The sequence below is a fragment of the Lontra canadensis genome, unplaced genomic scaffold (assembly GCF_010015895.1).
Source record: "Lontra canadensis isolate GAN:19392208 unplaced genomic scaffold, GSC_riverotter_1.0 scaffold24, whole genome shotgun sequence".
Lineage (NCBI taxonomy): Eukaryota > Metazoa > Chordata > Mammalia > Carnivora > Mustelidae > Lontra > Lontra canadensis.
In genome coordinates, this window is record NW_022631018.1 from 23,109,167 (window position 1) to 23,136,201 (window position 27,035).

General features: G+C 39.1%; 1 protein-coding gene across 7 annotated transcripts in view; it reads right to left on the reverse strand.

Annotated features, from left to right (window-relative positions):
* Window positions 1–27,035, reverse strand: part of DCAF6 (DDB1 and CUL4 associated factor 6) — a 143,632-nt gene that overhangs the window by 45,964 nt on the left and 70,633 nt on the right. For 3 of the 7 annotated variants that reach the window (XM_032863047.1, XM_032863045.1, XM_032863048.1), the window contains exons 8-12: window positions 24,282–24,375; window positions 22,863–22,982; window positions 20,804–21,064; window positions 9,853–10,020; window positions 3,467–3,526 (exon numbers count right to left, since the gene is read on the reverse strand). In XM_032863047.1, the coding sequence (XP_032718938.1) occupies window positions 3,467–3,526; window positions 9,853–10,020; window positions 20,804–21,064; window positions 22,863–22,982; window positions 24,282–24,375 (703 nt within the window). The remainder of the gene's footprint in view (window positions 1–3,466; window positions 3,527–9,852; window positions 10,021–20,803; window positions 21,065–22,862; window positions 22,983–24,281; window positions 24,376–27,035) is intronic. The other 4 variants (XM_032863049.1, XM_032863050.1, XM_032863051.1 and 1 more) reach the window with 2 other exon arrangements.

Consider the following 27,035-nt stretch of genomic DNA (forward strand, 5'->3'; position numbering starts at 1 on the left):
AAAAACCCCTGAATTGTTAATTAAAGAAATCTAAGTTTTTCTTAAAAATATGGATAAGAAATTTAAAATATGGTTAAACAATCCTTAGAAATATATTCAGAAGGAAAACTCAATAAATGTACTTTTCCCATTCTACAGGATAAAATGGAGAACAAGAGTCTTGACAAAACCAAAACTTGAAGTAAGAGCATTATCTGAGGACAACAACTATCCCCCATACCTTTAGCTCCTTCGATGGGGAGTCTTTCTTATTTGGTAAACATTCTCAGTTTTGTGCACACCCTTGCTTCGGGGGATATGGCTTAGCAGAGCGATTACTGGCTCTAACAGATGTGAGTGTGAATCCCAGCTCCTTCACTCACTCGGCAAGCGGTTGGTTATCTTTCTGTCTCTTACTCTTCTTATACAACCTCTAATTCAGACGAATGTTATAATAATTAAATAACACAATGCACAAAAACTGTAGGTTCAGTCTTTCCTGTATTTAAAAAGTCTTTTTAAAATAATGTATACAAATCAATGAAGAAAAGAATGTAAAAAAAAAAAAAGCACAGTTTTGAAACTGTACCCCCCACCCCCAGACATTACCTGTCCTCTAACTTTTTTCTTAATTGAGCTTATTGGAAGATATCTACATACCAGTATTTCCACCTCTTAAACAAAAACCTCTCTTCTCTAACCACTGCTCTCTGGCTTCTGCCTCCACCGTACCAATGAAATTGCAAGGCCTCAACAATGGATAATCCACACATTTCCAAAGTCCAAAAACATTTCTCAGTCCTTTCCATGTCTGACATCATTGCTTCACATGTCGCTGCTGACCAGCTCCTCCTTGAACTTTTCTCTTCCCTGACTTGGCATTCTTTCAGCCCTGCCAATGTCTCTGCTCTTTCCTTTTCTGCCACCTTAGCTAGATCCGTTTCTCTGCTTGCTCCTGTAGTGCAGCACTAAGTATAATAGTGAATGAGAGCAATATTCAGAGAAGATAGGCATCAAACAAACCCTTAAATACATGATCACACATTTTGACAAACGCAATGAAGGAAAATAGGTCACAAAGAGAAAAAGAGCAGAGAATTACTTCAAACTAAAATGTCATGTTACTTTTGAGAAAGAGATTTCTAACTGGGATCTGATGAGTAGAAGCTGCTGTAGAGAAAAGGACTTGGGGAGAGGGAATAGCAGATATACGGCTTCTGAGAGGGAGAGAAGCACAGAGTATCAAAGGGACTACAAGCAAACCTGTTTGTTAGGAGCGGAGTCAGTGAGGGAGGGTGGCCTGAAATAAGGCTGGGGAGACAAGGGCCAGGAGGTCCTGCAGGGCTCTGTAAACCAAGGTATGGGTTTAGGTTGCTTTGAAGGGCAAGGGGATACAATTAGAAAGTTTAGGTAGATGAAGGACAGGTTTAGGTTTATGTTTTTGAAAGCTCACTCTGGCTATTGCTGGGGAACAGGCTGTACGGCCCAGTGGATATAAGGAGCCCAGGTAAGAGGTGGCTCCCTTAGTCTAGGTGAAAAAGACAGTGTGGCCACTTTCTCTAATTTTTATAAAAGTTATTTTTAGGTAATATAGGCCTGGGATGTAGAAGTCCCCAGTAATTTAAAAGATGTTATCCTGTTAACCAAAAACGCATGTTAAAAACAAAACAAAACAAAACAAAAAAACCCCCTCAGGATTTAATTCTTTAAAATATTTCTAACTCAGAGGACTTATCACACAGTTCATTGATGATTATGATGCAGCTTCTGGCAGGCCCGCTCAAGATTTGCCCTTTTCTATAACATTTCTACTGATATGACTAAAAGACGTATCATAGTTTATGCCAGAAAAACAGAGAACTACTTGATTTCTGCCTCCAAACAAGTCTACCCTACTTAAGTGGCATCATCATTCACCCAGGCCTTGATCCAAAAATCTGAGTGTTATCCTTTAGTCATCTCTTTCTGCCATATCCCATATCATAAGTAAATTAAGTACCAAGTTAAACTGAATAAAAGATTCAATGTAATCTAAGGAAATTATTCTATGTGATGAACAGAGTATGAACTACAAACTCAACTACAAACTCTACTACAAACTACAAACTACTACAAACTCTCTGGTAGTGATATACTATTTACATTCATATATCCTTAAAAAATAATTATTTAACTAGAGAGCAGTTTTTAACAATAGTACAATATATTACAATATGATATAATTCTACTTTACCTCAAGGGAATTATTCATCACTGTTAATACCTCTACAATAAATATATATAGATAAAACATGCTGAATTTCTTAGTTCTCAAATTCATTTACCAACTCATTCATCATTCATTCGTTCTCAAGAACAGAAAAACCTCCAGCAACATTTGTCATCTCAGGGCTATAGAGAATAATTTAAGACCAGAAGGAATTTATTTTAAAATTAGTTTCTGAATATGTCCAAGAAGACAGCTAAAATCAGATCTACTTCCCACTACTTCAGCAATATTTAATTTCCCAAATACTATCAGCAAATGAGTCATCCTACAGGTGTAAACTTTCAGCCAACTAAAGCTTATGGCCTTAGGGCTGAGTTTTTTTTTTTTAATTTTTTGAAAAATATTTATAAAGTCTATTAAACAATCATTTGTCATTTTAAGTAGAGAAAAGTGAAATTATTTAAATTATTCTTGATAACTTAACATCAACTTTTTCTACCCACTGCATCACAACACATTTAGAATTGTCCAGGGAATTCTGAGGGGCAATGATAAAGCTGTTGCCCTAATTCTAAAAGCCCATTTGTTTAGTTTGTCCTCCTCTACCAATCCATTTCTGTGCTCTATTTGCTCTTCTAGTAATAAAGCCTGATAAATAACCTGTCTATCTCATGAGGCTGTGTTCACAGCTTTCAGGTTGATCTCATTCCTCTCCTACTACAAAAAGTGCGAGTATGAGTGGAAGCTATTTTCCCTTCTGATTGATGGCTCCAAAGCTTATCTCTGAGTTCACAGCAGTATTCCTTACAGTTAAAGCTATCAGGAGTTTGACCACGGGATAAGTGAGACAGAAAACCAAGTATCATTACGGCAGCGATCTGGTAATAGAGAATATTACTGCATTATATAACCTTTTCTAAATCAGCCACTAGGTAATATGGTAGCCTCATATTCACAATTCTACACAGTTTCATGATACCTAGAATTTTTAAAAATGGATATAGCTTAAATCCATTACAATATTATTATAAAAAGATAATTTAAAGTTGGCATAAGGGGCCAAAGGTAGAAATTAACTTAGTTTACGTAGAAGATAATTTGTAGAGGCCAAGGAGGACCTTTGTACCCAAAACTACCTAGGGTAATTTAGCCCACAAAATACCCACTACCAGACCATAATCAAAATGAAATGCTATGAAAAAGTGAGAGAGAGCTTGATTTATGCATTGCAATAAAGCTATGGCTGGATGGGCATAGCGCATCTCCTGTTGCACGCACCCTGTTGCTCGTCAAGTGACATGGATCCGAGCTGTTTGTTAACCACAGAAGAAGGAGAATCTGAAACAAAAATGAGATTTCAACTTAAAAGTAAGCAGCAGAAAACTGCACAGCAACGTCATGATCAACTCTAAGCTTAAGACAAAGGTCTAAGGGTGGGGAACAGAAGCCAGTACCGTGGTGTATTTCCCAAGCAGTGAGTCAACGGCCGTGGGCTTCAGACAGGTTATTCCACACAAGCATTTAGCAATGCTGAGAAGGAGTTAAGAAAATAGTCTTCTACTTCCATGCATATACCTTTTATCAAATTCAAGTTTAGCATAGGTCAAGGCAGATACAATAAAACTAGAGTATCTCCTTCACTAATCAGAAGACTCCTTCCCCTTCTCAAACCCCTTCCCAGCTCCTTAAGGATGGCTTTCATTCTGGACTGAGCATTCAAAGCATGAAATGAGATGCTTGCTACGCTTTGCTAGGTATTGGTCATTGCACCTTGAGCTGAAAATAGGAGCTCAAGTGAAGATGTCAGACAAAGAAAACGGCTTATAAGAGAAAAATTCAATGAAGTAATTGCCATTACAGAAATATAGACAATGTTTGAAATTCTAAGATATGTTATGCATATTAAAACTATACTCTGTTGAAGGCTTAGGTTTCTTTAGGTACCTGGTGGGAAAAGAAAAAGAGAAAAGGAGTAGGTTTAATGGTCTGAGCTTTGTGCTTTCCACCCTGGCTTTAAATAGAACATTTAATTTTTTATCCTTTTGATACACTCAGTTTCTGTGTAAGAATTTGTCCTATAAATGTGTTCTATTGTTTGGAAAACACTGATATAAAGAAAGGCAGCATGGTAAAATGGAAAGAGCACTCGTCTGGGGTTAGCGAGTTTTGATTCTAAACCTGGTTCTCACAATAATTAGCTATGTGACATTTTTAGATCTAAGCTTCACCTTTCTTCCTGGTCATCCTGGGGACCTAGTAACTTAAGCAAGGCATTAGGGAACAGAAGGAGGTGGCTACCAAGTCCTGGCTTGAGTTTCAGTGTCCCAACAGGGCGATATGAAAAGGGAATATATAGATAATAAGCACAGCTCTCTCCTAAATGTAAGAATAATTCCCGTCTCTAATATCCTGTGCTCCAGTTCTTAGCAAATATTAGTAAGACAGAAAGTCTGCACTTTTGGATAATCACAAGTTTCTATTCATCATGCCTTTATTTCCCCAAAAGTAGACAAAATATTTTGAATTAAGAGTGTTCTTAACCTGATGGCTAAGAAAAGTTTTTCAATATATCTTGGATTCTCTGCAATTTTATTTCACCTGATTGCTTCAATTTCAGCACTTAGAAGTCTGAATCTTGGGGTCACTCCTATCAACTCTAAATCGTCTACCTTCTGATACAACCCATCTGCTCAGAGACTTCTGTATTACTAGATTCTGATAAAGCGTGTACATCATCTGGGTAACAGCTCCGACTTATGCTTACTTATCTCTTCATCAGAACATTCAGTTTAACAAATCTGGACAACACACGAAAAAGAAAGAATGACAGTATATCGATCAGTTCCTGAATCTATCCAGGCTTTACTTTCCCTTATAAAACTTCTCGTTTATCCATTTTAGAGTTAGATACAACATTCCATTGTTTTTTCAAGAACACGTAAGTTGGTCTTTAGAGAAAACCAAAATTATATTCCCTACAGTAAAGAAAAACATAACAAAAACTTGAGTCACAGTGAAATAAATATTGGAAAATCCTCCTAGAAAGTGTCTTATGAATATTTTTTGTGTCTTTGTATTTGTTATACATTTCACTGTGTTTTCATTTATATAAAGAGCCCTCAGAAAACTATCAACCTACCAGGGACTCATTTAACGAATATTGAATTTTCAGTAAGTATTATGTAATGTACAAATCTTATAAAATGAAGTGCATCCTATCTAACTTCTTAGAGTTTAGAAAAGAATAGGTCTTTAAAAAATGCATTGATGGAGGATTTAGAATGCTGTCACTGCCTCAAAATTATGTATTTTCAATCTCTTTAATGATTCAAACTATTAACAAAGTTTATGTTAAAATAGAAAGATAGTATTAAACAAGAAGGGTTTCCTTATTGGTTTTCAGCCTCTCACAACTGTATGTATCTGGCGAATCATTTGTTGTTCCTCCCATCCTGAAAAACCAATCTTTAAGAAGAAATCCTATCATTGCTTCTATTCTATTTTTAATCTTGGGTACAATGCAACTGTTTTCGGAAGGATTATTTTCCTGTCACATAAACATCTAAAGTAACATGTTTTTATACCACAAGATATTCATAAATACAATACTTGTAAGTTCTAACTTATAGAAACATTTCCGAATATTAACACAGTAAAATTAGCTCAATGCTGACTGCTTCAGCTGTCTGCGTGCTCTACTCCATTTCTCTGTAAAAGATCTTTCAGAAAGCACCATTACAAAGTAAAAATCAGACCATATGGTCTACTGATAACTTACTGCAAAATGCAACATGGTTGGTCTAGTTATTGGAAGTGTTTAGAATTATTAACATAATTTTTAAGGTAGAGATAAACTTTAGGCAAAAACTCAGTGCTGAGCTCAAGGTGTCTCAGGATCAATTTCCGAATGTTTAAAAAAAATTTATATTTTGGTTTTGAAAAAACTCTTTAGAATTTTCTGAATTTTCTCATCACAATTTTTCAATTGTAAACAAAATAAGGAATTATAGTCTTAAAGGTTAAAGGTAAATAACAAGTACTCGTCAGCCAGACTTCTAGGTTCAATTTTGGCTTTTCTACTCAGTTATACTATAATCCTGGACAAGCCATTTAAGGTCTGTATGTCTCAGTTTCTCCATCTGTAAAATGGGGATAATCATAGTATCTACCACATACTGTTCTGGTGAAGATTTAATGAGATGATCTAATGTAAACTACTTAGCACCGAGGAAAAGGTCAATTAATGTTATTATTACTTGCCTGTTCTTCAGAAACAGGATACTGAATGAGAAGTAATGACAGGAAGCTTCCCACGTTTCAAGCGCTCATTAAAGGTTGGGAAGGACTAAAGAACTAGACCAACATCACACCTGACTTACCAACTACTAATGCTGTAAACACTAAAAACAGGATTGAATGCATCCACTTGAGATGTGCTATGCGTGACTGTCGTCAGGGGACAGTGGGGAGTTGGGTGTTGTATAGAGCCTGCTTGCACAGGATTGGGTAAGTGCTGATTTTTTCCAATATGGCTCAGTTTTGAAAAGCCCTTTTTAAAAAATAATCACCAATGTTTTATACCCTTTTGGGGTATAAAAATCACTTCTTTTCCAATCAGCAAAACCGTGCCATAAAGTGAAAAAACAGTTCCTACCTGACCCTCTCTAGGCTGGCTCCATGCTCCAGTGTGGCTCTGTGGTGGTCGGGCCAGTAGAGCAGACTCCACAGGGGCTGTCACTCTGAGCAGGAGCCAGCAACCCAGGACTTCTGGGGGACCTGAAATGGAAAAAAAGAGTTGGGTTTAAAATCAGCACTACGCCAACTGCCTCTGCCATGGCTGTTTCTGGCATGTCTTTACAGCTCACTCAAAACTCCATATGCTGTCAACTGTATATGGCTGGGATACGAGGTAATTTTGAGGTAGCAAGTGAAAGATACCATAATTAAGACAGTACATTATATGTGTGCTGCTCTACTTAGGAGTATAAAAATTTTATACAGTATTGTCTACCACAACCTTATGCTATCTGTAAATCATGGCAGGCCAGACTATCTAAATAAAACAATAATTGGGAAACTGAGACATAAAGCAGCCAAATGACCTGTCCAAGTTCATCTAGTCATAGGAATAGGCCAGGAACTCAACCAGTCTAGTACATGAGCAGTAATCTGATGAAGGCAAATTCATCTCTTTATCATTAAAAAAAAAAAAAAAAAAATCACTGAAAGCCTAGAAACAAGTCATGATGTATTTTCTAAAGCCTAGGAAAAATTTTTAGTTTTTTAGCTTAAAAAAGTAAAAATATTTTATTTATTTACTTATTTTTTAGTAAAAGTATTTTAACATGATATATTCTAACTTCAAAAAATGAAATATTTAGAAGTTAGCTATGGTCGATCAATTAATGTCCCTAATACAAAGACAATACTGTACTTATTCATTAAGTTTAAGAACATGTTTTGTTATTCAAATAAAACCTATCTCCCTGTTGAATTTCATAAATTTAATTCCTATTCTGTGTTTTTATAATTTGTGTGTTCTGAAAAGATAAATTTTGCATTAAGCCTAATCATTGTTCCTCATATCCATAAGTGGCCAAATTAGATAGATTATATTGGTTGTTCTTTGTAACAAACTATGTATGACTTAACTTTTTCTCATTTAATTACTAAATAGTGTTCCTGTCACAATTGAGGACAGAGTAGAAGTAGCATTATGAAATGAACCCAGGACACGTCACAGATCAGACGTACTAGGGTCTCACAGGAACGCTATGTTAAAAAGCATAGGATACACAGGGAGCACTTCACCTTGTAGGTGAAGGGAACTACACGCAATGACTGACACTAGAAGTCTCTACTACTGGCCATGGAGACAGGCTCAGGGGCCCCAAGACGTTGTTTAAAAACAAAGTAAAGGTTAACACGTTTCTCAACCTCAAAACGGGGCAAAGTGTCTACAGAACTTTGGCTTTTTAAAGATTGCCACAAAAAGGCTGATTACCAAATTAGATACTATTTAATGAGAAGGATACTCAGAGTTGGTAAAATAGCATTTCACTTCACAGAGACCACATAATCACTCTAAAGCTTTCTGGCTATAAAAAAAGAACCTGGTTCAATTCAAATTGGTAAGCTAGATATGAAAGGCTGAGTTTAAAAATATTTTTCTAATGTCTACAATGTACAAATGTAGACAGGTTTGTATTCTGCACTCAAGCTCACTCTAATACTTGGTTTGTTACCTGTTAACTTCAGTATTTTAAAAATAGGTATATATGTAGGTGCGTTTTAACTTCCTACTTACTTGGTTTTTACGTTGCATATTTTTTCCTTTGAAACACATAAGCTACAGTTTTGTATATAGCACAAAATCATAGCAAAATGTCTTATTCTTAAATGTCATGACTGTAATTTAACCGAACTCTCCAGTTAGTTTCAAGTATAGGAAAAAAAAAAAATGGTCAGAGACCTGGGCTGATATTCCTTCCATTAATGTAACACTGAATTAAAAATCAAGTCCAGAATTTATTCCAAACATCATATCTATATTATTTAAATCTGTTTCATTCACCATGATATTATATAATGTGCTTCTGTTGTCAACACTTAGTGGAACAGATATTTATAAAGTGGGGACTGTTCAGTTCTACCAATATACAAACAGATTCCAAGTAGTTAAATCGGAGTTCTCAAAGTAATTAAATAAATACCCTAACTCATCACTCCTTAGGGTGGTGAAACAAAGTAGTACATCAAATTATCATAATCTCATTAGTATGAGAACCCAGCTACACTCTAGTTCCTAAATAAAGATTTGCAGCATTTACGATGTAGTACCTATACAATAGGACGTATAGTACCTAACATCCATCTTGAAAGAATTAAATTGACAAATTATCTTGTGCTGTGTCTTTCACTGATTACGTCAACAAATGTTTGTTGAGCAACAGGAGCTCGCTGGCATGAACGAACTAGGCCATTAAAATGCTCAAAGAAAGAGAGAGGCGCTGACCATCCCTGTCTATCAGAGTTCTACAGCACAGAAACAAGAACATGAGACTCGGGGGTATTTCTGCTGCCCTATAGATCAGAGAGTTGACTGTGTATACAAGGAGTAAGTAAGCAAATATTGAAGATTTTCAAATAATTACAGAAGGGGATAACTGAGTCAGCATGCTGGTTTGGCCAAACAACACTATAATTCTAAAATCTAGTATCACACTCCATTCCCAGGAATACTGGTTAATTCCCACAGGAACAACAAAAGAACAACAACAACAACAACCAGGGGCCGTAAGCACAGACATCAATTCAGCATATAAGAAATTCCAATAAAAATATCAAAGCAGGCTCTGAATTCAGTAGATTATTCGGAAGTAGCTCATTCGCTATAAAAGTAATAATAAACATCAGCTCCCTCCCAGAAATATTACGAGTAAAATAATGGCTTATAATTTTAGATTCATCTCTCTGGCAAATACTGCTACCAAAACCTGTCCCTCCAGCCGTGGGATGGTGAACACCTACACAGGACAGGGAGGCAGGGACAAGCTGCCAGCGCCACCAGCCCTTGCAGAAGGGGAGGGAAGCATCTCATTACACAGTAGCAGTGTTAAAACACCAACTCCACCAGCTGCTTGAGGACACTTGACATTAATAACCTGAAGCCTGCGGGTCCTGTGAAGAGCCCTCGGAAGAGGACTGCTCGGAAGTGGAAGGCCGCTGGGCACGCGCAGCCACTTCTTGCTGCCTCTGCTGCTCAGCCCTCTTAAGCCTCAGCTGTTGCAGGCGCTTGCGGAGCAGAGCTATCTCAGGCCCCCGCAAGGATTCTGACGCAGGCAGGAAAAGAAAGGTGAAAAGACAGCAGTGAAATAGAAACTAGGAAGAATCTGCTTGTACGTTAAAGAGAGAAGAATATCAACAAAATACATGTCTCATGGAGGAAACAAATTACTTACAAAAAATGAGTGACCTTTAGTTAGGAGATGAACTACACACACTGACCTATTCTAATGCTTGATTAACTATAACGAATCACACACACATAGTTCTCTAAGAGTAGTGAAGTAAGTAAATAGAGTGAAAATAAAGTCTTCCATAAACGAAACGTTTTCAAATGAATATTCCTTTCTTCACTAATTTCATCTTTTTGTAACAAAATGATACCAAGAAAAATTGAAAAATATCAGTTATCTAATCTATATACAAATTATTAACTTCAACCATATAATTAAAAATTCAATTAAAATCATGAAAAAGTTATGTATTTGTAAACAATTCTTGGAATTCATTAATGAAGAATTCTTTAAAAGTCAAAATTACACATTTTTTTCAGCTAAAATATTTCTCTTTATATTGGAAATGTCATTTACTTTTTTTAAGCTAAAATTATTTACATAATCCTTAACATCTTCTTAGCGCAACGGTCATAGATAAAAGTGGGAATGTCACGCAGAATTCTGCAGGTACACTGGAGTACCTACTATCTCTGAGGTACTGTTTTTGGCTCTGGGGAGAAATAAAACATTGAACAAACCAGTCCCTACTCATGTGGAGATTACGTTCAGAAAGGAAGAAAGACAGCAGTGAACACACACACACACACACACACACACATATGTAATATACATTTATGTGTTGGTGTCAAACAGGGACAATTGGTGTGAAGCAAACTGAACAGGATAAGGGGAAGGGGACAGAGGTCGTGGAGGATGGGTTGCTGTTTTCTGTGTGGTCAGTAAAGAAGGCTTCTCTCCCAGGGGATTTTTGGACAAAGACCTTAAGGAATGAGGGAGTCGACCACGCGGGTGTCTGGAGGGAGTGCTCCAGGTGGAAAGAAGAGCGTGTGCAAATGCTCGGAGGAGGAAGCGTGTCTGGGGGTGGGCTAGACCTTAGAGGTGATGGCAGAAGAGTTTGCTGAGAGGTGAGATGTAGCATGGTCCCAGAGTTTTTGGCGACATAACAAGAAACTAAGAGCCGCCACTCACTGTGACAGGGAAAAGAGGGGGAACAAGCAGTAGCAGAGGAAAGAGGAGAAGCAACAGATATCCCAGTGGAGACCCTGAACAGGGACTGAACGTAACAGTGTAGACTGGGGGTCGCTGGTGATGTTACCTGAAGCCACCTAGAGTGTAAGCGATAACGCAGACGTCTAAAACCTGGACTCTGGAGTGCTCGTGTTTACCAGGAAGAGAAATCTCAGTGAGGAGGAGAAGCCAGGAGAAGGCTGGAGGACTGAGCAAGCACAACCTGGGGGCTGGGACAGAAGCAGGTCAGGAAGGGTGGGGGGAGCAGCTGCGTTGAATGCCGCGGATACAGTGAACAAGACACTGACAACTAATCACTGGCTGTTGCACCTTCAAAGTCCCTGATGACCTTGGCAAGAGCTGTTTCTGCAGAAATCGCAGGGGCCAAACCCAGACTGGAACAGGTTCCAGAGAAAGAGAAGGTAATAAAGTAGACACATAAAGTATATATGCTCTCTCCAGAAGACCTGCTGCTAATGGAACAGAGAAACTGATGATTGTTGGTGGGGAAGTAAAGAGTTACAGGAGGTTTATCTGTTTGTCTGCTAGTGGACGATGTTTAATTGAGGGAAGGAAAAAAGATGATGCATGAAAAGAAGTGAACAAGCAGGAATGATGTCCTTGGGGAGACCAAAAGAGACAAGCTATAGTGGGTAAGAGGAGGGATTGGTTTTATTTATTTATAAGATTTTTTTTTTTTTTTTGGACAGAAAGTGATACAGTGAGAGAGGGAACACAAGCAGGGGGAGTGGGTGAGGGAGAACAGGCTTCCCGTAGAGCAGGGAGCCCGATGCGGGACACGATCCTAGGACCTTGAGATCATGACCTGAGCCAAAGGCAGACGCTTAATGACTGAGCCACCCAGGTGCCCCGAGATGGTGTTTTGTTTTGTTTTTAAAGATTTTATTTATTTATTTGACAGAGAGATAGAGAGCACAAGTAGGCAGAGCGGCAGGCAGAGGGAGAGGGAAAAGCAGGTTCTCCGCAGAGCAGGGAGCCCAATGTGGGACTCGATCCCAGGACCCTGGGATCATGACTGAGCCAAAGGCAGCCGCTTAACAACTGAGCCACCCAGGTGTCCCAAGAGACTGGTTTTAAACAAAAAGTTGATCCATTCTAACCAAAGGCAAGGCAGAGATTCAACAGTTGCTGATTTGATGGTGAAGGTACTAGGAATTTTGTGTCTCTCAGTGACACCAGAAGGAAATGACACCAACTGTCAAACAATGTTGAGCCTCGTTTACGTAGGTCATAAGGTGCAAATCTGTTTGTTTCACGAATCAATCACATAAGAGACAGTAACATCTTGTTACCATGACCTCTACTTATAAAGAATTTTATTCTGTCAGTCAACTGGCAGTTAAGATTTAGCAAACAGCTCAAGTGCTATCATAGTCTCTCAATGCCAGCTCCTCCTAGAAAGCTCTCCCGTGCCAAGAACAGTACTCACTGACTAAATACATCCTGATCCTCCGCGGCCCGGCGCCTTCTTTTCAGGGATATACACACACCTTATTTCCTGACAGCATGCATAACAGCAATGCTTCTAGCAATAGAAAATAAATAATTATTATGCACCCACAAAGTTTATTTTACACATGTCATGTTTTGCTAAGAAAACAGAAAAATTATAGAAAAATCACTTGACTTTATTGCTGTTTCAAACCCTCTCTCTTATGTTGCCAAATGCTTTAAGGGAATAGAGACTCTCCACCCAGAACCACTAGGTGCTGCAGCAGGCTCTAAGGGTAAGCAGCGTGCTCTTTAACTTGGAAAACCAAGATTCAATGACGATAATGTCACGAACTATTTATTTAGCACTTCCAGCATTTTTAAAGAACAATTTGTTTGTTTACTTTTAAGGCTGGTTGCATGTGGCTTTTTCTCCCCTGGGTTAGAACAAAAAATGAGGCTATGGAAAGAAGTCACCACACAGCTAACCAGGAAGGCCAGCACTGCAAGGTCCAACCAGAATAAGCAAACTCAACAATCGGACTGAACAACAGTATTGCTAGCAGTCAGAAACATTACAGGCAGGTAAGATACACACACATTACATCCTTTAAAAAATGTACAATTTATAATGTGAATAAATGCATTGAGGATTAGTGTTTGTTGATATTAACATGAACCAAAATGGAAAGAGAATCTATGAATACTTTGGGTTAAATTTTAAAAACAAACAAAAAACCCTCAACAATGTTGAGGAGTATCAGGAATTCCTAAAAGGAAATCTGTACTTCCGTCTCCTGAAACAACCTACACTATTCTTGTTGACTTCTCAAAGACTCCAGGCTAATGTCCCTAATGAGTCAACTCCCACCAAAAGAGAACAAGAAACTCTAGTTGACCTGACAAAGGTCCACTTGGCTCTAACCTCATGCCCTCCCTCTCCAAAACAGGTGTTATGTCCTGGAGACTGGATTATTTCTGTATCTAAATTGGTGATCTTTATCTGCCTGCTGTGGATATGTCCTCCAGTCCCAATTTGCTTCTTGCCCAGGTGATCCTTATGCATTTTTCTCTTAGAACTGTCACTCCTTTACTGATTTCCAAGTTCCTCTGGTCTCTTCTTTGGTCTCCCCAAAGTTACCATTAACCCAATATTTCCGCTTGTTTCTAATCTATGCATCGCCTCTACCTAGACTGAATAGACCCTGGCGCCCTTTAAGGAACCTGTAATCTGGATATTTGGGCTTTGAAAGTTTTGCTTTGCTGTGCTGTACAACAGAGTTCTTAGTTCCCAACAATTTTTCTACAGAGCTCAATTTAGCTATAAAGATTCTGAATAGACCTACATAATTGTAAATCTGGACAATTATTTGTAAACAGGCAGGAATTCGCAGAGAAGCCATATCAGATACTATGTTAAAGAAACTAAATTCACCTGGTCTGAGTGGTCTATTTAATTAAAAACACATGGATCCCTCAGGTGACTCATTTCTCAAGGTGAGACTCCAAAGTGAATTTTGTATGTGCTGATAACCGCATTCAAGCCAAAGAAACCACCTTCTCTAATCATATTCTTTTATCTAGATTAAAATAAGACCATTCTAAAAAGAGGAAGTCCTAAATCAATGCAAAATGAACAAAATAATTAAAATTTTCTTCCTTTTTATCTTTTTAGTAATTTCTACGCCCAACATAGGGCTCAAACTCACAATCCCAAGATCAACAGTTGCATGCCGCACCAACTACCTAGCCAGGCACCCCCAAATAATTACATATTTTAATAAGTGCTTTCCAGGAAGTAAACGGGGCTAATAAAAGAGAGTAACATTGTAGTAAAGGAGTCTGGCTAGGGTAGTGAGGACATCTGACCTGAGACACAAGGAAAAAGGAGTCGGCTGCGATAAGCCAGGGGAAGAGCTTCTCAGGTACAGAGAACAGTACGTGCAAAGGCTCAGAATCAGAAACAAAGAGGCAGAAGAGAACTTGGCACATTCAAGGAAGTAAAGGAAAACTACTGCAGGTACAGCATTAACGCTCACTGGGAACTAAGAAAGTGCTACGAAGTGAGGTTTGAGAGGTGGGCAAAACCCAGGCCACATAGGTTCTTGGAGATCCACAGTAAAAAATTTCAATTTTTTTTGCGGTTCTGCTCCTAAATGCAATTAGAAGTCTTTGCGGGGTTTTAAACAGCAAAGTTACGTAATCTGATCTAACAGCGTAAAATACTCACCTGGCTGCCACACGGAGAATGAAAGACTAGGGAGCGAGAAGAGAAAACGCAAGGAGGTCAATTAGCAGACAACAAATGAGGGTGGGATTGGAAGAAGAGTTTGTTTCCGACGCAGAACCAACAGGACTTGCTGATGGACTGAGCACCGGACATGAAGGAAAGCAAGGAATCAAAAATGACACACAGGCTGTTAAAATAAACAAATGCTGCAGGTGGTTTTACATCTACTGAAATATAAAGCAGCCAAGATGGAAGAATTTACCAGATGGGAAGGATCTGAGGCTAAATTAAGTTTTAGTTTAGACATGTTAAGCTCAAGATATCCAAAATGAAGAGTCAGACGAGCAGGTGGACATGGAAGTCTGCAAGTCAAAGCGGAAGAGGGGACTGCGGACGTCCATCTGGAAATCTTCACCTTAGAGGGGCTAGTAACAGCTACGGGAACTGATGCAGCCCCCCAGGGAGCCAGAACAGAGGAGAGAGTGCAGACTAAGGAATCCTGCTAAAACATTCAGAAGTAGATAGAACAAGAACTATCAACAGTGGTTACTGAAAACCAGCTAGGGGTGGTAATAAGAATAAAAGGAAACGTGGTACCACAGATGCCAAGAAAGGAAAGTGTTTCCAGAAAGCAATGTCGGACGATGCTAAATGCAGATGGATGAAAAAATCTAGCAAGACACTAACAGAAGTCACTGGTGACTTTGACCAAAAGCTTCAGTGGAAACAGAGCTGAAAGGCAGAACAGAAGTCGGCGGACAAACAGATGGAAGGTGGTAAGAAAATGGAGACAGTATGTGAGCACCTCTTGTGAAGACTGATTATGAAAGGAGCAAAGACACAGGCTGGGGGAGAGTGTGGGTACAGTACTTAAGTTTTTGTTTTTTTTTTTAAAGATTTCATTTATTTGTCAGAGGGAGAGAGGGAAGGGAGGGAGAGGGGAGGGTGAGCACAAGCAGGAGCAGCAGCAGAGGGAGAAGGAGAAGCAGGCTACTCACTGAGCAGGGAGCCCGATGCAGGACTCATTGCCAAGACCCTGGGATCACGATCTGAGCTGTAGGCAAACACTTAACTGACTGAGCCATCCAAGCATCCCAAGGGAAGAATTTTTTTTAAGAAAACAGGTAATAACAGAGCATGTTTAAGGTGGGAAAGGACCAATACCATAGAAAAGGCAATGCTAATGACGCAAGAAGCAACGCTGAGAATCTGGAAAGGGATGGCTCGCCTTTGACAAGAGCAGACATAACTTCTCCCCAAATGTGTCTGTTTCTATCATGGATACGAGAATGTCAGGGGATTCAAAAGTAGGAAAGTGAGCGCTTTCCCCCCAACAAACTGCATATGTGAAGGTTATCAGCCGAGGGTAGGATGAGGTAAAGGAGAGTGACAGAGTCTGAGAGACAAGAGGGTGTTGAACGCTTCGTCTAGTTGTTGGGCAACAATGCTGAAAGACTGCTCTGACACGGCGTTGAACAACCAGCGAGCTGTGTGCTTGTGACTTCCTTCACGACGCGGTTGTGGGCTAAGAGAAGGCAAATAACTTGGTTCACAGGGGGATTTTGCCAGGCAAGTTTTCACATTCCCGTCATCCCTTTCCTTCACCCCAGCAAAAGTGACAGAGGAAATACAAGGAACATAAAGGAAATATTTACATAAAGAGGAATCCACAGCAAGGCAAGAAGTATACTTTTTCATTCTATCTCTATGCAAGGCAACAGAGACACACCTCCAAGATTCAGCGAGTTTGGTCCCACAGCACCACAATAAAGTGAATATCCAATAAGGCCAGTCAGATGAATTTTTTGGTTTCCTTGTGCATATAAAAGTTACACCTACACTATTCTGTAGTCTATTAAGTGCAATTGTCTGCTATCTAAAATGCTAACATACATGCCTTAATTTAAAAATACTTTGCTGCTAAAAAAATAAAGGTAAACATCATTGGTCTTTCAGTGAGTCACAACCTTTTCTGCTGGTGGAGAGTCTTGCCTTGAAGTTTCTGGCTGCTGACTGATCCGGCTACTGAAAGTGGGATGGCTGTGGCTTCAACGGACTCTTTCACTAACAATTTCTCCATGGCATGTGACATTATTTTATACCATTTTATTCATAGCAGAACTTTCAAAATTGGAGTCTATCCTCTCAAAACCTGACGCTGCTTCATCAACCATGTAACATCCTACATCCTCTGTTGTCATTTCGACGCTGTTTACAGCATCTTCACCAGAAGCAGACTCATCCGTACGAGACGACTCATCTTGTTCAAGTCTGACCCTGAGATGGTCCCATCTTCAGGCTTCACTTCCCCCTGCTGGTTCTCCTGCTATGTCCATCCCATCCGCCGTTACTTCCTCTGCTGAAGTCTTGCATCCCTCAAAGTCATCCATGTGGGTTGGAACTGACTTCTTCCAAAGTTCTATTCACGTTGATATTTTGACCTCTGCCCATGAATCATGAATATTCTTTTTTTTAAGTCGGCTCCATGCCCAGTGTGGGGCCCAAGGTAGGGCTTGCACTCACAACCCTGAGATCAAGACCTGATCTGAGATCAACAGTCAGACACTTAACCGACTGAGTCACCCAGGTGTCCTGACTCATGAATATTCTTAATGACATCTAGAATGGGGAATCCTTTCCAGAAGGTTTTCAATTCACTCTCCCAGATCCATCAAAGGAATCACTATCTATGACAGCTGTGGCCTTACAAAAGGTATATCTAAAATAAGAAGGTTTGAAAGTCAAAATGACTCTTTGACCCGAGGGCTGCAAAATGGATGTTATGTTAGCAGGCATAAAAACATTAATCTTGGACATCTCCATCAGAGCTCTTGGGTAACCAGATACACCATGAATGAGCAGGAATATTTTTGAAAGGAGTCTTTTTTCCTGAGCAGTAGGTCTTAACAGAGGACTTAATATCCAGCAAACCATGTTGTAAACAGACGTGTTGTCATCCAGGCTTTGTGGTTCCATTTCTAGAGCCCAGGCAGAGTAGATTTAGCATAACTCTTAAGGCACCTAGGATTTTCAGAATGGGGAATGCTGGCTTCAGACTTTTCTCCTGAAGCTTCCGAATCTCTCTGAGCCTTCGCAGAGTTGAAGAGAGCGCGGGGCCTTGCTCTGGATTAGGCTTTGGCTTAAGGGAACACTGTGGCTGCCTGATCTTCTATCCAGATCACTAAAACTCTCTCCAGGTCACTTATCGTTCAGGTGTTCACTAGGACAGCACGTTCGATTTCTTGCAAGAACTCTTCCTCTGCATTCACACTTGACTAGCTGTTTGGCACAAGAGGCCTAGCTTTCTGCCGGTCCAGGCTTTCCGCATGCCTTCCTAACGAGCTCTGTCATTTTTAGTTTTTTATTTAAAGAGAAGTGAGACTTTTCCTTTCACGTGAACACTAGGAGGCCATTTCAGAGTTACTAACTGGCCTAACTTCAATACTGCTGTATCTCAGGGAACAGGGATGCCCACGGAGAGGGACAGAGAGCAACAGCTGTTCAGCAGAGCGTCAGAACACACACACGTTAACAGAACAAGTTCGCTGTCTTACGCAGGGGATGTCTGTGAGGCCCCAAATCAACGACAGGAGTAACATCAAACATCACTGATCACAGATCACCATAACAAATACAATAGTAACGAAAAGGCCTGAAATAGTGTTAGAATTACCAAAATGTGACACAGACGTGAAGCGAGCAAATACTGTTGGAAAAATAGTGCCAACAGACTAGCTCGATGCGGGGTTGTCACAAAGCTTCAAAGTGTAAAAAACAAAATATATGCAAAACACAACAAACTAAAAGCACAGTAAAATGAGTTATGTTAACAGTAAAAATCATGGCTCTAAGATGACACTCCCCCTTACCACATGGATAATTCCTAGTACCCATCAACCTATCTGAACCCAGAAGTGCAGAAGAGATTGGGAAAAAAAAAAAAAAAACAGAAAAAACTCTTTAAGTCCTTATTGTTAAAATGCTGTACTCTGGGATAATGAAAGCTTGTTGTCAAAACAATTCCAGGCATAATCTTTAGATATTACATCTAACATCAAATTATTTTCTTCGGGGCGCCTGGGTGGCTCAGTGGGTTAAAGCTTCTGCCTTCGGCTCAGGTCATGATCTCAGGGTCCTGGGATTGAGCCCCACATCAGGCTCTCTGCTCAGCGGGAAGCCTACTTCCTCTTCTCTCTCTGCCTGACTCTGCCTACTTGTGATCTCTGTCAAATAGATAAATAAAATCTTTAAAAAAAATTATTTTAATACTGACTCTATATTCCTAATATGGAAGTATTCTGATTTTCCATAGTGCAGTCAACCAAAAGTCTTTCAACTGGTCGAGACCAGTTAAAAATGTTTCCTTACTTCTTTAAAAAAATTATAGGCAAAGGTTGCCAAGTAATGATCAACACAATGATTACATGATCATCATCATTTTTCTCCATTTTGATGATTCAAAGTACTAATACTTACATTAAATACTGAAAGGGATTTAGCAATTTGAAATGCAGTTATTTATTGTGTGAAATATATGCACCAAAAAATTAAAATGAAACTCCAAACTAAGTACTTTACTCAGAAACATGTTTAGAAACAACAAGAACCAGTTAAGGCTCAGTGGAACGTGAATATAAGCTAGGGAATCTTCTTGCCAAGTTTTCCTAATAACTTATAATTGACCAGAATCTTTAAGAATATTTCTAAGAATGCTATTACTTAAAAAAAAAAAAATTTTTTTTTACCAATTTTACCCACTTTGACAAGCAAACTTTTGACTGATTCTGTCATTATTTCCCAAACACTCCAAAATATCTTACTTTCTCATAACCTGAAACACTATGTCAACTAGACAGTGGAAAACCTGACTTTAAAGCTCAGATTTAGCTATTATAGGTAAATTGTGCACAAGTCTTAATAGTTACATAATTGACTCTGGCTTCTATTCCCATAGAAACTGAAACGAATCACCAAAAATGGAATATACGATGAAAGAATGCCTAATATACAGCACCCTGTATTTGGTGATCTGGTATCAGATTTCAGAGAAGAATGAAGTGACAGCTTGGCAGTCACACTGTTAGGAATTTTTATAGGTTCTAACTTAGGCCAGCTGCATCTCTAGTTGCTAATATTTTTTATTATATGTCAAGTAAAATGCCTCTTTAGAAGAACTCAAAGAAAAGTATGAAAAAACTCTTAGTGGTTATTATAATTACATGTACACAGTTAAAATGCCAAGTAAATTATAGTCATATCGCTGAAAATTACTGTTACAAATACTAGTACATTCCATAGTTGGGGAAGGGGGGAGCTGGAACATGAGGAGTTTTAATATGGAGAGGACAATAGTATTTTAACAGAATTTAGGAGTTGTTTTTTTTTTCACTAATAACAAGTTCCAAGAAGACAAGGACTTGTTAAAATAATTTTTCATGTAAATACAGGAGAAATAAATCTTTTGGTAAATTGTATACGTTATCGACATGTTATCAAATGTACCACAAGGAATGTATTTAACGTATTTCATGATGTGAAGAAAAATAAAAACTATAAAGAGAGGAACTGATAACAGAGATACAACATCTTCATCTATAATGACTTATAAAAGTAATCTTTAAGTCAAATGCATGAAGCTATGTCAAAACACTATCTGCTGGTACCTATATTTTTTAAAGATTTGTCTTAGGTAAACTGAAGATTCTGGTATTTGTTAAATTCATGCAAGTTAGGCACACCTGAAGTTTGTCTTTAAGTTACACGTTCACGGCATAGTACGTGTCATTCTGATTTATTCCGGCAAGAACAAGTTCGTGTGATTTAGTATCTTTCAAACCAGCCCACAAAGAGGTATTCACTGTCAGAAATCATCAGGCGAAGCCCACGGAAAGAGCGCGTCCTCACCAGACTGATGATGCGTATGGCGTCCAGACGCCTCCGCAGGCTGCCTGTGTTCACGGTCTGGGGAAGACAGTGAGGAAGCAGGAGGAGGGCTTTCTGTAGAGGAGGGCGTCGGGTGAGCCTGCGCGGACGCTGCAGGGGATGTGGAAGGCTCAAGAGACTGTCCAGCCGAAGGGTCTACTTCCATTGCACTTTCCCCCACTTCCAAACCAGCACTTGACGGGGCCGTAGGAAGAGCAGACACATCTGACTGGCTCGTTCCACCTTCAAAACACACACGTTAGTGCAAATTCAAATACTAACTGCTTTCCAAAGCCAGTTACTCGCAGGAGATATATTCAAGAAGTTCATGAGAAGTTCATGCATGTACACACGCAGAAACACGTAATTCCAGGGTATCAAAAGCACCCAGGGATGGTTTGATCCTTTGACCAAACAGGCTAATCAAGAGATAAAATCTATGTACAGAACATTTTTGTTAAAATAATCAGTCTTTCGGGGCGCCTGGGTGGCTCAGTGGGTTAAAGCCTCTGCCTTCAGCTCAGGTCATGATCCCAGGGTCCTGGGATCGAGCCCCACATCGGACTCTCTGCTCAGCAGAGAGCCTGCTTCCCCTCCTCTCTCTCTGCCTGCCTCTCTACCTGCTTGTGATCTCTGTCTGACAAATAAATAAATAAAATCCTTTAAAAATAAATAAATAATAAAAAATAAAATAATCAGTCTTTCAAGATCAATACGGTACCTTTATTTAGACAAAGCTAAATAACCGGTTGTGAAATGCCTACAAATAACATCTAGTCCCTTTAATTTGAAGATGATGTTTCTAATTTAATGACTGGCTAATAGGAGAATGGATTTTATTTGTTTGTTTATTTACTTATTCCAGAAGAAGAGAGCGTGCACAACACTGGAGGCGGGAGGGCCGACAAAGAATCTCCAGCAGGCTCCACGCCAAGCAGAGCCCTACACAGGGCTCAGTCTCATGACCCTGAGGACCATGACCTGAGCCGATATCAAGAGTCAGACGCTAAACCAACTGAGCCACCCTGGGGCCCAGGAGAATGAACTTTATTGATATGTTTCCATTCTACAACATAATGTCTTCTTTGCTAAATATTTAAGAAAAATTTTATTGGGAAGAGTAAAGTTACAAATGGGTCAGAATAAATCGGATTAAGTTCCTGATTCCTGCTTCATTAGCAATAATGTGTTAGCCACTAAACTAACATGATGCAGCCATGATTTAAAAAGGCTTGAGTGTCTATGCCTTATGCTAGGCTTCGTGCTATCTGCAAAGGAATAATTAGGAATAGTCCGTAAACAATTACCATTTCTCCTCAAGTCTAGATGTTACTAAAAGAAAGATGGAACGGACTAACCCAACTCATGTCTCACAAGATGCAACTACCAGAGAATATAAAGTTTTCTCTTTTAATTACCATGACTTAATTGTTTCTTGTTTTAAATTTAACCAGAAATTCAATAACTCTTAGGCAAATCCACAGTCAAGGAATTTTTTTATAAAGTTAACTGAAATGAGGAGTTAATAAGAATGATTTATGGAAAAATTCTATTTAATTTTAAAATTTTGGGTTTTTAAGACAATAGGGAATTAACTTTTACACTCCTCATTTTTGACAGAGATAAGTAACATGCCCAAGACCCCAAAGCTACAAAGTAGTGAACCAAGATATGAAAACAGGTCAGCTAACAACTAGAAACAGCAACTAATAACCAATGCTTAAGTAAGATAAGAAAGAAACTATTCCATTGTATAAAACTTCTCACCTACAGAGTTTTATGTATTTCCACTCTCAGAATGCATACAAAAATGCAATACAGAAAGGAAATACCAGAATTTCTTACTTTGTTTGAGAAAAGCAAAGAATAAAGGCAAGATCTCCTGGTATGTGAAGGACAAATTATAGCCAATACCCTCGGTCCTCTACAGCTTGGCACAATATAGTTAAGAACCCATGACTACTACAGAGACAAGCGTACAAACTGAACGACATCAACGAAACCGTCTTCGCTGGCTTCCAGCCGTCGCAGGAAAGACTACCTCGTGGCCGAGACCGTCCCCGTCCCCCGTTGCTCTGTGCGACCTCGCTTGCTTCTTCAAACCACCTCGACAGCATGTCAGACATTCTCTGCATCAGTGACACGTTGGGACTTTGCTCACCTAGCACAATACAGGTCTTATCAGTGAATTCAGTAGGAAATCAGCATCTTTCACTAATGCAAAAACCCAGATTTTAAGGTCTTTAAAATGAGAACATTTTTATAAAAAGAATCAAACTGCCTAAATAAATTCTGTGAGTGTATATAAATCTGTTAGTGCTATCGTCACATTTCACAGTACATGTTTGTGGAAGTGACGCTCCATCTGAATTCTGAGCCCCTCGAGGAGAGGGTTTACATCTCCTGCATCTCTGTCTACTCTCGGAACCGCCACACCGCCCACCCCAACCCCAACCCACATCTTTAGCTCCACCAACACGCAGCTAGGAAGGGCTCATGAATTGTAAACTGAACCCATTAAAAGAAAGGTTTGCCCTCACACTTGCACTTCCTTAAACTCCATTTATTTTCACCACACTGGAAGCATATTCCAGTGTGGTGAACACAGTAATAGATAGAACCATTTATATAGAACCATTTGGGTTCTGAAATTAATAGAACCCAAAAGTACTGTATTTATCTCTTCCCTCTACTCCTTTCCTCCTTCAAATATATGAACTTTCTCTTAAGGGAATTACCAAATTAAGTATGACACCAAAACTAACAATTCTAAGCTACAATCATATAATTTAAAATGCAAATCATCTGTTCTTGAATTTTCTGTGAAAATTTAATTTTATACTTTATTGCCTTTATATAATGTTTCTTTATGAAGATGATACCAAGTATAATATATTGGAGAATATGCTTTTGATCTTAAAAGAATTCAGAAGTCATTAAAGTAAGATTTTGGCTACAGACCAATTATTAAAATATATACAGATTAATTCTATTTTAAAAGTGTACCATCTTAAAGCTCCCAAAGTAATTTCTTATGCTTGTCAAAGGCACCTGATGAAAGGAAAAATAAATTTTTATCTATTATAAAACTCTTGAGTTGGAAATTAAAGAGTTTTCATTTTTCTTTTTGTCTAGTAGGCAAAATTTCAGAAGTTTGATGATATCCAATGTTTTATATGGCAATGGGCATTCTTATACTTCCGGGAGGAATGTAAAATAGTGCATTTATTTTGGAGGGTAATTTGATAGCTATCAAAATTAAAATGCACTACCCTGTGACCCAGTCACTCATTCCACTTTTAGGAATTTATCCTCAGATACACTTGCACAAGTATGTTAAGATATATGTACAAGGATGTTTGTTTTAGCATTACTTATAATAGCCAAAAAGAAAAAAAGCTGTTGAAAGAATAATTTTTTAAAATTTCGTATTAGAAAAGGCTGAGCAAAGTACATGTACCATCTCTTTCTCGTTCACTCTCAGGCCTCGCTCGAGGTCCAGTATCTGACCAATCCCCACGAAGTCTCAAACGCTTCACTGGAGGCTGTCGTAGCTAAAAGGTGAAGAGAAAATGCATTTGCTCAAGTCTTAAAGCAGGCTTTAAGTCTAACAGATCCCTTCCATGTCCTTGCTGTCTCTACTGATAAGCAGAACAGATCCCAGGTCAAAATACGACAGACAGTTCTTACAGCAATGGCATCTACTGACGGTGCAGCCTAACCTGAACATCTTCATCCTCAGGAGTCTGAACAGAAGTTCAAAATCAGCATGTGTGACTTCTAATCCCACCCGTATCTCTTTACAATTGACAAGAGGAAAGTTATTTAACCAAAAGGAGCTTGAGTTTTCTATTACAACGACACACACAGTCTAGGTAAAGTGCCTACACACATGACAATAGGAACTGTCACTATTCTATTATTATTAACTATTTACTCTCATGGTCCCCTTATCTACTGCAATCCTTCACTACTCACCTCGGGGTCTCTACATTTTCCCCTCATTCTTGGCTAATAACTCTTCCTCTTAGTTCAGAGAAAATAAAGTCAGTTCTGTAGAAATGACACTGATTTCTTCAGCTGCATTCTACAAACACATTGCCAGTCTACAACTTCCTAATTCCTTCGAACCCTTCTCAGAAGATGAATCATTTATTTGTTTACGCTTAATCTCTCCACTGCGCGTTTTATTTCATTCCTTCAACCACTCAAGCACCTTGCTCGACAATGACTGTCCCACCACTACGTCCGTTTCCTCTTTTCTTCCTTAAGACGTGCTGACGGTCTCGTACCACTTTGAACAAAATGAACGTCTCCATTTTATACTACTACCGAGCTCTACTTTTCCCACATCTTCTGAAGCTTTCTTGTCAAGCTGCGTGAAAAGAAGTCTGCTATTCAGTCTGCCTTTATCTACCCTCCTCCCTCAGCCCTCTCAGTCGCCCCATGTTCCCATCCTTCCAGCGCATTCATTCTCGCCAACCTCACCAACGAGGGACAATCGGCAACAACAATCAACGGACACTCGCCAATTCAAAGACCACCCTTCACAGCCTACTTCATTTGATGTCTATGGCACTTGACACTCTTGATTATTCTCTGTAACTTTTACATTTTTAACATTTTTTATTGAGATAACACACACACCAGAGCAGTCACCCTTCCAAAGTATGTAAGTCACTGACGCAGATGCATAAAGCTGTGCGACCATCGACACCGCCTCTAACTCCAGAACATCTGCTTCACCCCAAAGAGAAATCCAACAGCTGAAAGCAGCTGCTCTCCTCTTCTCCCACCACTCGGCTCCTGGCAACCACTCATCTACTTTCTGTCTCTAGGGATATGCCTATTCTGGACATCTCATCAAAGTATGTGGCCCCTTCTATCCGGCTTCCGGCACATGCTGTAATATTTTCCAAGTTCATCCATGTTGCAGCATGTATCAGTATTTCGTTTCTTTTAATGGCTCAATAATATTCTATATTTGGATATACCATTTTTTGTTTATTCATTCAACACGCTATGAGTACTGAGTTGTTTCCACTTTTTGGCTGTTGTTCATAATGCTGCTATGAACATATGTGCAAGTTTTTATGGGGACATATGTTTCCAGTTCTCTTCAGTATGTATCTAGAAATGGAATTGCTGGATCTTGTGATAACTCTATGCCTAACTTTTGAGGAATTGCCAAACTGTTTTTCAAAGCAGCTGCACCATTTTACACTCCTACCAGCAATGTGTGAAAGCACCAGTTTTTCCACGTCCTTATCAACACTGTTACTTTTTTTTTATCTTAGCCAACCTAGTAAGTGCAAAGTGGTACCTCACTGTGGTTTTGATATATTTTGGTTACTAGATTCTAAATCGTAAATCAAATATATGATGCAAAAACACTTTCTCTCATTTTGTGGATCACTTCCTTTATTTTTATTTTTTAACATAACATTCATTGACTTTCTTCTTCCTCACAATTAAGCAGATTTTGATAGAAACTTAGTGACAGCTTAGCTGTGAATTTTCTGTTTTCTCCTGGAAACCATACTAAGCAGCAAGATGGAGGAAAAAAAAGTCTACACCCTCAGCAAAGAAGAGAGAGGGTAAAAATCCCTCACAAATTCCCCAAGTATATAAGTATGGCTAGAAGCAACAGAGAATAGCAAATGTGCACAGGAAGCCACAAGTGTGACCGGGAGCAATCAGAAGACTAGAGGAAGCCTCGTGTGGCAACTGGCCAAAATCTTACATAGATAATCATCTCCAGAACCAGAGGGCCTCACTCTGTATGCGAACTATATTTAGAAAAGAGCTCTGCTCCGTAGTTATCAGACAGGAACTGTATATTATACAAGCAAATAGCTAGTGTCATAACCTCAACAATTATTTCTGGAATGAGATCTTCAAGTTAAAAACAGTTACAACTTTGAGTTTTTGAGACAGGGAAAATAACTGACACAAGAATAATGAAAATGGGGGTGCCTGGGTGGCTCAGTGGGTTAAAGCCTCTGCCGTGGGCTCAGGTCACGATCCCAGGGTCCTGGGATAGAGCCCCGCATCGGGCTCTCTGCTTAGCAGGGCGCCTGCTTTCTTCTCTCTCTCTCTCTCTCTGCCTGCTTGTGATCTCTGTCCATCAAATAAATAAAATCATAAAAAAAAAAAAAAGGAATACTGAAAATGCTACAAGCATTAATTCAGTCATTCAAGAAAGACTCTTCTG